At 46.6% G+C, this 12,852-nt stretch overlaps 1 protein-coding gene across 1 annotated transcript; it reads right to left on the bottom strand.

The window, feature by feature from the left end:
- Positions 1-217: 217 nt before the first annotated feature.
- LOC137429431 (kelch repeat and BTB domain-containing protein 13-like) lies at positions 218-6,000 on the bottom strand. The gene is made up of 2 exons (XM_078779476.1): positions 2,708-6,000; positions 218-2,138 (listed from the first exon to the last, which is right to left on the bottom strand). The coding sequence occupies exon 1, from the start codon at positions 5,784-5,786 to the stop codon at positions 4,338-4,340; it is 1,449 nt and encodes a 482-aa protein (XP_078635602.1). The 5' UTR covers positions 5,787-6,000; the 3' UTR covers positions 218-2,138; positions 2,708-4,337.
- Positions 6,001-12,852: the final 6,852 nt, after the last annotated feature.

Genomic DNA, 12,852 nt, shown 5'->3' with positions numbered 1-12,852 from the left:
AAGTGTAAATATTTAAAATTTCATTTCATTTCTTATTTTGCAGGTACATCAAGACATACGGTACATTGCGTTCCTGCAGGATTGATAAAAAGTTAACCAAATCACGATCGATTAGCTGTCCTGACGCCTTAGCTCATTGAATGCAAAAACTGCCAACTCGTAACTGTTCAAATACCAGGCGATGCACTTTATTGTGGAAATCAACCAGATCCACAACTTGTTCCATATGTATGGTTTAATCTCAATCAGATCTTTACATCATCCTGTAAAATACATCATGCGACATACATGTCAGGATCTAGGCATCATATGAGAAAGATTGAATATATCAGTCAATGCAAGCAAGCCTAGAATATAAGTGGGTACGTACCATTCAATTCTACATGTCATTGTATAATGTCGCAGGAGTGGCCTCGAGTCACGGACGTCCGAGGTCTTATAGACACCGCCCAGCGGTTTAAGTGAGCACCACACCTGGGTTCAACTTTGGTACATTTTCACCACACACTTGTTCAATACCTTAAAATGACATCGATAACAAGAACAAGTACAAAAAGTTTTAACTAACACAAAAGCCGCGTCGATGTTACACAATGCCTAGATGCAGCTGTGCCTATAACGTCGATGTTATAGGCACAGGACATTCCTATCGATTCGATTACTTGATGTTATTTTTGTGCAAAGTGAAAATGTATCTCGGCTATTTCCCGTGTGTGGCGACGAATTTTTAATATATCTCGGCATTTTCCCGTCTGTTATTTCAGGCGGTGTATGACTGACCATGCCGCGATTAAAATATATATATATCTCGGCAATTTCCCGTGTGTGGCGACACGTGAACGAAGCTATGCTCCTCTCTCCACATTATTGTGACGACGTATAAATTAAATATTTCATCGTGACGATTGTCATCAAATGGACGAATTTTTAATATATCTCGGCATTTTCCCGTCTGTTATTTCGGGCGGTGTATGACTGACCATGCCGCGATTTAAACAATATATATATATATCTCGGCATTTTCCCGTCTGTTATTTCGGGCGGTGTATGACTGACCATGCCGCAATTAAAAAAAAAAAAATCTCAATGGACTTCAAGTTACAGGCCTTTGAGAATTCATTTCGTTCTATAAAGGGCAACTTTCATCAGATTTTCTTCCCGTTTTTTTTCAACCGAGTCTAAAACTATGTTAGCGACTGTGAAAAATGAAATGATATATCGAATTTGATTTGAAATAAAACTGTGTGAGAGAGGAAGACACCACGGGCCTACAAAACAGGCCTCAAAGCTATGCGAGTTAATAAAATGGTGGATATTTGTTTATATGAAGCCTCTCCCAGAATGGGTGGAGCTATGGTTCCCAGAATGGGTGGAGCTTTGAGGTTTTGTCTTCTCTGCAAGAACAAGAAGAAGAAGAAGAAGCACAAGAAGAACAACAACAGCAGAGGGCACTCTATGACCAGCGTCTGCGACGCGGCTAAAAAGAGCAATCAGAGGTTGCAAACCCTCGCCAGGATGTATTTTCAGTAGTTTTTAAGGCTTTTGTGATAAAACAAATATGGCGGCCGAACCTTGTGACCGATGACATCATCATTAATATATTTTATTCCCCATGGAGAGTTCTTTACAATGAGCCATGTCTCAATTTTTTATATTCAGCACTTTCGGAGATATCGAGGTGCAACGTTTTTCGTTTTTTTCCAAGATGGCGGCCGAACCACGAGACCTATGACGTCATAATTATCATTAAAACATTCTACAGGTGGAGTTGCACCTATGGTGAAAATTTCCTGTCGATCGGACCAACGGTTGCCGAGAAAATCATATTTATTCTGTGCGGACAAACAGACAGACAAACAGACAGACAAACAGACAAACGGACTCAAATGCAATACCCTCTCCTCAGGCGAGGGAAACTAGAAGGGCACTCAGTAGAGAGAGCATAAATCCACCAGGCAGAACAACTAACGTTTTGCATCCACCAATAGGTCGGATCTGGATTCGGACTTGAAACAAAATCGAATCGTTTTGTTCTTATTGCCAAAGCAACTCATCCACCACGTCTCGTCGGAATCCGTACATAACTTTTTTGAATTGTCGGTTTTAGCCTTATCACTGAATGGAGAAGAATCATCTATCTATAATTCCAGTAATCTCTGTGTGTTTGTACGTTTGTACGTTTGTCTGTGACCGCTGTTTCTCGACAACCACGGGTCCGATATACTTTAAACTTGCCAGGTATATTGCTGGGGACCCGAGGATGTGCCTTTTCAAGGTTTCATATTAATCGGACAATTACTTACCGAGCTATGTCCAAAAAACGATTCAACCAATCAGAGAGCAGCGAGCTATCGCGTGTGCCGAACGTGGCGGACACACTCTGCCTTGGATGGCACATTTGAGAGCGTATTCATTTATTTCACGTTTGCAAACTATGTTGGCGCTATGTTGGCGTTAAACTATGTTTTAAAACTAATAAAAACCCCGGGGGGATTGTCACTGTACTCGCAAGCCGTTCGCCGTTCGCTTTGGCGTTGCGAATGGACCAAAACATTTCATGCACCAAACCATTTCATGTAAAGCGTTCGCCGTTCGCTTTGGCGTTGCGAATGAACCAAAACATTTCATGGACCAAACCATTTCATGTAAATAGAGGGGGGGATATAATTTTAGATATAGATATAGTACGGGCATGCCCTAGTCTTACTAAAATTCACCAAATGTCCGTCCGTCCGTTCGCAGGTACCGCAAAAACGGCTCAACCGATCGCAACGATATTTTGGGTGGGTATTCCTGGGATCCCTGGGAGTAAAATAGGCTATATTGTTTTTCCAATTTTTCCAATTTTCCAGTTTTTCCAAACACGATGGAATAATATTTACCGATATGAACAGTGATGTGGCTTTTGTTGAAATTCGACAAATACTGTTTATTCTACGTACAAGGAGAGAGTAGGTCGACTCCTGACGAACTCTTCCTATATAAACGTGCGGCTCCGAAGAAACACGGCAGCGTGTGCAAAGCGACTGAGAAACAGGTGTAGCGGCCGCTTCCTTGTTACAGATTCGGCGCGCACTCTTCACACATAAACGTGTGACTGAGAAAGACGTGTAGCGGCCGCTTCCGTTTTGCAGAATTCAATCTTTTTTCAAAATGGGCGCCATGTACTGTTTAGATTTTGATGATTTGCGTGTGATATGATTCAACGGATGTTTATATGAATCGTTTAAAGTAAAAAAAGCCTTCAATTTCTGATATGTTGCCTTTTCATTTGGGCTTTCCAATTGAAGCCCCGCCCATAGGGCGGTTACCGTTTCTAGTTTTTAAAATTCACTGATCCGGATCCGGATTTGAATCTTTACCAAAATTGAATCAGTTATTTCTTGTCACACACCCCACCTGCCCATCATGCTTCGTCCGAATCCCTCCTCAACTACTTGAGATATCGTGCTATATATCGTTTTTTGCTCCATTTCTCAATGAAGATTCATTAAAAAAATTATCTGATCTGGATCCGGATTCGAATCTTCACCAAAATCGAATCGATTTGGCCTTGTCACACACCGCACCTGTCCACCAAGTTTCGTCAGAGTATAACCTTTTGAGATATCGTGCTATATTTACGTTTTTCTCCCCGATCTCGCAATGGTGAAGAATCATAAAAAAATCTTGGATCCATTTCTGGATCCGGATCTTCACCAAAATCTAATCATTTCGTCATTGTCACACACTAAACCTCTCCAACAAAGTTCGTCCAAATCCGTCCACAACTTTTTGAGATATGCTGTTTACAAACAGACTGACAAACAGACATGGATGAAAACATAACCTCCATCTACCTTCGGTGTGGAGGTAATAACACCACTGTTACTAACTGAGTTTCAGTCAAATTTTGCCAGAGAGAACGTCTCAGTTTTTAATAAACTGCTGTGATGTCATCTTCAGTATAGGTAACGGACAATATTGAGCTAGACCAGATAACTAATCCTTTGATAAATCTGGAGCGATCACTCTTATCGATAATTTTTTGTCACGTTCAGCTGTTCCTTTGCACAAATAAAAGACAAAATTCACAAATTATTTCTTCCTCTTTATCCAAGCTTTTCTTGAAAAATCTTCATTTGGCACAGCATAAGCTTCTTTTTAAAAGCTTCATGTGTATGTCAATGTCCTTACTGTATAGTATTTAGCTTTATACTTTCTATTATAACAAGACTTTATTGAGATTTACCTGCACTTTGTTTCCTATAATAATTCCTCAACAGCTAAGACATTCAAATTAAACTCTGCAAACATAAATTTACCAAGGGAAACAAAGATCCAAACAACGACACTCTTCATACCGAGCCTTCCATCTCACCCAGGAACGAGAGAGCCAATAACGCGTCGTGTGTGGATGGAAATGGAAGCTCATCGAGCAAACGAGCAGTTCCTTCCATTACATCAATCTGGGCTACACGATTGTGATCCGGAGTCGGCATCAGAAGGACGTCGTGTCCCTCCATCGGCATCACAACCGCCTGCCCGGTTAAACACAGTTTGGGCAGTTCCACCGCAAAAGCCCAGCGGCGATCCACGATATCGAACGGCACTGCCACGTCTCCACTGTTACTGCCACCGACGATGTAGATGCGATCGAGCGACACGAGCGCGTAGGTAACTGGCATGTCGGCAGCCACCCTCGGCAAACTTGGAAGAACCTCGTCCCATCGATCGGCCTCCGCATCGTAGCGAAGAAGGAGCTTTTCCCGTGTCCAAGTCACTATGCCACCAACAAAAAGTTCACCTTTGTGGGAAGTGGCCAAAGGAAGGTCATGAGTGAGCGTCAGTGCGAAATTGTCAACGGGGAGTGGTGCGACCAGAGACCAGCGGTCGTGTATTGGATCGTAGCGCTCCACTGTCGTGTAAAGGCGAGTGCCAACATCTGGGCTCAGCGCCGGGGAAGCCAGGTACCAGCCACCCAGCGCAAAAATGAAAGGGGCAACCGCAACAGCACTGAACCTGCGTCTTTGCTTGTGCATGGGGGTGATAACCTTCCAGGTGTTCGTTAGCGGGTTGTAACGCCAGCCCAGGCGAACAAAATCTGAGGGGCCACTTCCGTGAGCTGACCTCCGACAACCGCCAAAGACAAACAGGTAATTGTCAAGCACCGCAGAGCTGATGTTCCATTTGTCCTCAGCAAATGGAAGTCGTGTCTGCCGTCTCCATCTTGTACCTGGCTGACTCTTGACGGAGCGGTACAAGTAAGCCGAATTTTCACCTAGTTTATCGAGGCCTTCAGCGCATTCCTTTTTAACTACACACAGCGTCGGCACGCTGGTAGAACGTGATCGCCTCAATCGCTCTGCATCTGAATCAGGAAGCTTGCTTACAATTGAAGCTAACTCAAGAAAATTGAAACTCAAGTTAATTTCAATAGCATTCACCATCTCCTGACAACCAAAGGCCTGGGCATGCCTTAGCACATTGATGCATATACCTGCTCTGTCGTGATGGCAGAGGTACTTGCTGCAAGCCTGTAGGTGAAATACAGCAGCCAGGTAGTCGGCAACTGCAATATGGTCATGGAAGTCGTTTTCCTTGAGTTCTTCAAATGCAACACTTTTCTGGCCGTGAATACAATCTAAGATGGACTCTAGTGGGCCTTTAGGCAGGGCCGAGAGATCAACGTACCTCTCCAGGCTCTCTTTCATCGGCGAGTGAAATAACGCTCGAAAGTATCCACTACAGCTCGTCAACTTTTCCTCAGAACAGACAAAGTCACAACCTCTACAATGGATGCTCATGGTTCTGTCCTCGTCACCAAATGGGTACACTTTGGGCCCACTGAATGAGGAATCGAGGCCACGGTTGTGGGCCTTTGCATCGGCGGTATCATATTTCAGTGTCACTGGTTTGAAAGAATGAATTACACGATGGAACAACAACCACAAACAAATGCTTACAGCTTGCAGGCATCTGATCACAGCTACAATGAATGAATTCCAAGTCCAGGCCGAATGTTTCCGTTCGACCATCATGGAGCTGGTTTAGTGGCGCAGTGCGCTGGGTTTGCCTCTATAAATAAACCCTGATGTTGCAACTTCAAGGGAGGGTGTTTGAGAGGGGCTGTGGCTGTGGATTGTGTTCAACTTTTTGATTTGGATAACAAATATGTTCCCTAATCATAGAGAGCAACATGGATCTGCTCCCTGTTTTACATGCCATTTTGTTTTGCTCTTACACTCTTCATTATCCTCAATAAAAGCAGAATAGGATGGTATGTACTAAATTTGTCTGACAGCAGTTGCTGCCAATATATATATATATATATATATATATATATATATATATATATATATATATATATATATATACATGCATGTATACATATATATATATACATATATATATACAAGCATGTGTACATATATATATATATATATACATATACAAGCATGTATACATATATATATATGCATATACAAGCATGTATACATACATATATATATATATATATATATATATATATATATATATATATATATATATATATATATAAATATATATATACACACATATACAAGTATGTATACATATATATATACAAGCATGTATACATAAATATATATATATATATATACATATACATATACAAGCATGTATACATAAATATATATACATATATATATATATACATATGTATATATATTGTTGCGGATATGAGGATGGCATTTTTTAAATTGTATTGTATTGGAAATGGTGATGAACATTGTTTGGATATGGCCCCTCCTGCCTCCGGAGTTGTGTAAAGATAAAAAGGGCGTCTCGGTAGTTAATTCCATAAACACCACATTGCAGGACCCGATAAAACCCTTGTTCAGTAGCTTATATCTTATTATGTGTTTTAGAGTAAGGCCTTGTCTTCCATTAGAATAATACTCCATTGCACCGAGTGAAAAAGAGATAGATTCCCTTCATTCCCATTCCCAAAAAACCTCCATTCCCCCTTTCGTCGATTGGCAATTACATCCCCTCCAATTGCCGCCATTGACCAGGGTTGGGGAAGAAAGGCGTGTCTCCACCTCGTCATAGAGGGGAGGAGTGAGCCAGCCCCGAACAACCAACTGAGCACGAGGGGTTTGGTTTGAGAGGGCGGAGGAAGAGCGTTTGGGGGAGGTTCGCAAAGGTTGAGGGGCGGGGCCTATATAACCCGCCGGCGGGGCGTTCCCCAAGGAGTCCAAGGGAGGAGACGAGAGATGAGCTTTTACTAAGACGGAGAGACGAGTACAAGGAAAGAGCTGGGTCGTCAGAGAGTTGCGCTTTTACTGAGTCCAAAGAAAGAGCTGGGTCGTCAGAGAGTTGCGCTTTTGCTGAGTCCAAGGAAAGAGCTGGGTCGTCAGAGCAGATGCGCTTTTACTGAGACAAGCAGCTCCGGCCCGTGACTCCGCGCACACGACAGGCTCGGTGGCATCAGCGGCCGTCGAGGTCCAGCCCGACGTCCCATGCGGGATCAAGCTCCAGCCAGCTCCGTGCCGTCCTCCCCCCTCCAGCCACACACCTCCTTCCAGCAATCCACTCTGCAATTCCCCGCGTGAGTCAGTGTCTTTGTTTGTTCTGTCCTGGGTAGTAAGTAAGCCTGTTAGATAAGCTAGTATTTTCACTGTGTCACCTGCGTCTCATGTCCCCTGTAAATAAACGTGACTGCTTTCTTTTTGCTTTTGTGTGTAAATAATAATAAACCCAGTTACTCTTCTGTACGTCTTCTTCCTCTTTGCATTCGGTCGCTTTAGAGTTTTCCCGATTGAGTAGCTGCGGCGCGATACGGCCAACGTTTGGGTTGAATCGGGTTTTAGTCAGGGAATAACTGTTCGGCCGCGGTTACACCACCGCTCGGTCAAAATAACATCTAATCCGCGGTCCGTAACAAATTGGTGTCAGGAGTGGGATTCGAACCTGGGACTAAATTTATTTAGCCCAAATTTTGGACACCAATTGTGTTATTACCGTAACAAATTGGTGTCGGGGAGTGGGATACGAGGCCCGAAGCGCGCTTAACGCGCTCAAAATTACGAGCTGCTGAAAATTTGTGTTTTAAAGCAAAACCCGAATTTTGAAATCGCGCCATGGCTGGTCAAGGCGACGGGATGCCGGTGGGAGAGATAAACGGGGTAGAATTGACCCAGGACCTCGGGGAAATGTATGTGGATGAAAGAGAGGAGGAGAACATTGGCAATGTGGTTGCGGAGGTTTCAGATGCGCAAAATGGCGCTCTCGCGCACGAGGTTTCAGGCGCGCAAAATGGCGCCTTTGCGCAAGCGGTTACAGCGGCACCAAATCTAGCCGCGCCCGTGACCGTAGCAGCGCCGCTGGGGGAGTCGGACCTTTTTATGTTACAAATGGGGGCCCTTATGGACAGGCTAGAAGCCAAAATGGGGAACCGGATGGATGCTCAGAGTGAGCAAATGAGGGCTCAGAGTGAGCGATTGGGGGTAATGAGGGACGAAGCGAGGGCTCAGAGTGAGCAATTGGGGGTAATGAGGGACGGAGCGAGGGCTGATAGTGAGCGATTAGAGGGCCAAATGGGGGTAATGAGGGACGAAGCGAGGGGTACCGGTGAGGGATTAGAAAAAAAATTTGAGGGGTTAGACAATGGGATAAAAGAGGTAAAGAATGGGTTAATGGGGTTAGAAAATAGGATGGAAGACAAATTGCGGGAGATAGGGGAGCAATCCGCCCGATAAATTAAACAAATGGGAGAGCAGATAGAGGAGGTGAAAATCGGGGTAGAAACCAAATTGGATGCTCAGAGGGATGAATTGGGACAGATGAGGGCAGCATCTACAAAAGAGAGGGAGGAGATGAAGGAGGAGATACGACGAGGTGTAAGTGAGGAGGTCTCGGGGGTACGCGAGGAGGTAAAGCGAGGCGAAAAGCGTATAGAGAAAGAGGTGAGAAATGGAACAGCTAGGTTACAAGGGGGCATAGAGGACCTGACGGAGGAGGTGGAACAGCTGACGGAGGGACAAAAAGAACGAACGGAGCAGGTTCAAAGGAACACTGCGGTACTAGGAGGGTTAAAGGCGACACAAAAACAAATTAAAAATGACTTAATAGCGACACAGAAGCAATGTCAGATGGTACGTGAGGGACTGACAATGAGGTTGGACGAGGTGACGGAGGTAATGGAGACGAAGGACCGGCAGGTGAGGACGCACATAGAAACGGTCAAGGTAGCCTTAGAGGACGAACTTGAGGAGACGCACCGGAAAATAAAAGAGGTGAAGCAAAAATTAGAGGAAGTGGAAGAAGAGGTGAGTGAAATTAAGAAGAGACGGACAGAAACTAAGAGAGAAATACAGGAGGAGGTGATGGAATATGTTCAAGGTCGGTGCTCAACTCATAATGGTGTGCTCACTAACCAAATAAAGAGTTTGCAGGTGGCGAACGAGGTCCGGAGACGAGGTGCCAAGGTGAGTGGCGATATACGTGGAAATGTACATGATGTGAGGGGAGCTTCAGTCGGCTTGGGGGTTGTTGTGGACCCGGGTGTTCGTGAGAGGCCGTTGGTGAAGTGTGCGACAGGTCTGGTGTGCGAAAGAGGAGGTGTGCGAGAATGTCCGACTCTGGGGTGTGTGAGGAAAAAGCGCGCGCCAAGGAGTGAGTGTGCTGTCGAGAGTGAGTCGGTCGGAGCGCGTGTGCGAGGGAGCACATGGAAGCGCGTAGTGAGGAGTGTTACAGAGGATGTAACGGGAGAGTGTGCCGTCAAGAGTGAGTCGGTCGTAGCGCGTGTTCGAGGGAGCACATGGAAGCGCGGTGTGGTGAGTGTTACGGAGGAAGTAACGAGAGAGTGTGCGCAGGAGGATGCGCGAGAAAGGTGTGTAACGGACAGGTGCATGGGGAAAGAGTGCGCTGTCAAGAGTGAGGGAGAATGCACGCCTGTGGTGAGTGTTACAGAGGGTGTAACGGGAGAGTGTGCATGAGAGTGTGCGCGAGAAAGGTGTGTAACGGACAGGTGCATGGGGAAAGAGTGCGCTGTCAAGAGTGAGGGAGAATGCACGCCTGTGGTGAGTGTTACAAAGGGTGTAACGGGAGAGTGTGCGCAAGAGTGTGCGCGAGAAAGGTGTGTAACGGACAGGTGCATGAGGAAAGAGTGCGCTGTCGAGAGTAAGGGTGAGTGCGCGACCGAGAGTGGAGGTGAGAGTAGTAAGAGTGACACGGAGCGTGAGTTGGTTGTAACAGGTGAGAGAGGATGTACACCTGGAATGGCAGGAAGCACACCTGGAATGGTAGAGCGTGTATGGGAATGCACGCTGGAATTAGTAGTGAGGCACGTGGTTGGGTGTGCGAGTGAGAGCACACCTGTGATTGTCACAGAGGAGGTGACCGAGAAGGGGGCGCGAAGAGGTGTGTTGGTGAGGTGTGGGAACGACGAATGTGTGCCAAGGTGTTCGGTGGTCAGGTGTGTGACCAAGTCTGTGACCGGAATGAGTGTACCTGGGTGTGGAAGAGAAGGTGCAATGACGAGGAGCATGGGAACGGCTGGATGTATGAGCAAGAAAGGGGTAGCATATGCGTGTAAGCATGCAGGTGAGGCATCGACGGTAACCGGGTTAGAGGTTAGAGCGACTTATAGCCGAATCGGGCCCTCGGTGCGCGTCGGGCAGCTTCGCGTGCCGCGGGGATCCGAACCACGGCGGGTTCGAAAGGACCGCCGTACGTGATCCACGCTGTGCCGGGTTTGGAACGGCCGCGTCCGTGCTCCACTAGGCGGAGCGGGCAGCCCGGTAGGAAGGGTCGTCATGGCGACCCATTTTTGTTGACGCGTTCCAGCAGGTCGAGATCGGGCCATTGGACGGCTCTGTGCCGAGATGGTGCGTGGGATCTCGGCCCGGGTAAGCCCCCGTCCCTGCACCGAATGCGGGACGTATCCAGCCGCTGGCACAAAACAACCCGCATTCATTGCTCGGCTTTACGAAGCCGAGCTTTGGAAGTGAATTGGCGCACCGAGAGGCACTAGTAAGTAGACTGTGATGATGAGGATAGTGTTTTGGCCCCGAAATTAGAAAAACAAAATTTGATGATTGGCAAAGGATTGGCAGTGATGATTGGCAGAGGATTGGTACAGTGATTGGTAGATGATTGGCAAATTTTTGATTTGTTGAAATTGGACGAGCAAAATTTATAGTGGGACCTCCCCGATGTGGTGGGATGGCAACTCTGTCATCCCTCACAAAAGGGGGGGGGGGGCAAAGGAGCACTAGTCTTATGGGGTTGATGGCAGTGAAAACTAGCCCGGGTGGGTTAGGATATATCGTGTGTAGGGATCTAGCGAAGATGACATTAGGTAACGTTAAGATTAGTTAGTGACAAGGATACCTGTAGTGGGGACGCAGGTAGATTAGTGTGGATGATAACGACGTGGTATGTGCTTAGTTAAAGGGAAGACGGGGAGCACTAAGTTAGCAGGGCAACAGGTAGTTCAGATGATGCCGTGTGAGTGTTGGAAGTGTATTTAGAAGTGTATTGTGAAAAGTGTATGGTGACCAGGTGTGATTGCACAGGTGTGCAACTGAACAGGTGTATGGAGCAGTGTATGAGGGAGTAGTGGTGATTGCGTGTGGTGTTGACCAACTGGTCCAGGAAGAGGAGGAGGGTGCAGGTGGCACCAGGTGTGAGTGCACAGGTGTGCACCAACAGGTGTATGAGGAACAGGTGTATGGGATAAATGGTAGTGTGGAGTATATGGAGTATTGGAATGGATGGTCGTGGAGTAAGTATGGTGGAAATTGTGGAGTGGAGTGGATGGTGCGAAGGTGTGAATGGGGGAAGAGTGGACCCCCATCACGAATACCCGGGGCGGGTAGTGTAAGTGTTAGGTAGAGGGTATAGGTAAATTTTGGTTGGATATTGGCATCTGTGGTGCGGGTGGAAGAATGGTGATTGGATGGGTGCATTAGTGTTGTGGAAATGGCTGGGCGTGTAGCCTGTTAGTGTGTGTAGTTGGTTTGGGCACTCCACCACTGTGAGGATTTCGGCCAGGTGAGGCCGCAGGTGGGCTCTGGGAGCCGGTAGAGTTGTTGTGGATGGGGCCCGAGGATCCGGAGGACGGACCCGGGTAGCCCAGTGCCAGAGGGCACCAAGGGGTGACAGAGCCAGGAGGGGCCTTCCCCAATTAGATAGGTTAGGGTGAGGAGCTAGGTAAGCTCGGGTGGCAACTACAGTGGTGGAGGTGTGCAGGTGGGTAGACCTGCTGGGAGAGCTACACGCCCCAGCCCAGAAATTGTGCAAGGGCACCGGGAGATGAATCGGGGGAGTGAGACCCCAAATTGAGAAGCACCACAGTTTGGTCAATGGGAATTGGTTTTTAGAACCCATAGTGTAAGTTGGCCAATGGATTGGCAGGGAAAGACCCCGGGTAGTGTAACGTGTGTTAATGTCATTTAGAAAGTAGTTAGGATGAAGGATCTCCTCGCACCATCTGCATCCACTCACCTGAGGTGACAGGTACTCCACACCATGCCAGGTTGTTTTTATTATTTTTATGATGCAAATGTTTTGGATTGTGAGACGCATCATGACGTGGGTGTGACATTGTGCTTTGTTGTTCCATCTCTTCCTCCTTATGAGGATGGATGATGAATTGGGTGATGGCAAATATTGAAGTAGAGGGATTGTGGAGACGAATTTGGTATAAGGGAAATAAGGGGAGACGTGACAGTAGCGACGAATTTGTAAATGTGTAGATTTTGTAAATATGGGGTAAGGGCAAGGATAATGTAGGTGACGGGGGGGGGGGGGGGTGACGTACGGTAGGGGCAAGCTTTCTCACTTCGCCCTCCGTACGCATTTCGCCTTGCATTGCCTTATTGA

This window comes from Myxine glutinosa, chromosome 6, assembly GCF_964187855.1.
Source record: "Myxine glutinosa chromosome 6, kmMyxGlut1.1, whole genome shotgun sequence".
NCBI classification, from domain to species: Eukaryota; Metazoa; Chordata; class Myxini; order Myxiniformes; family Myxinidae; genus Myxine; species Myxine glutinosa.
This window is presented reverse-complemented; position numbering and strand designations above follow the sequence as displayed.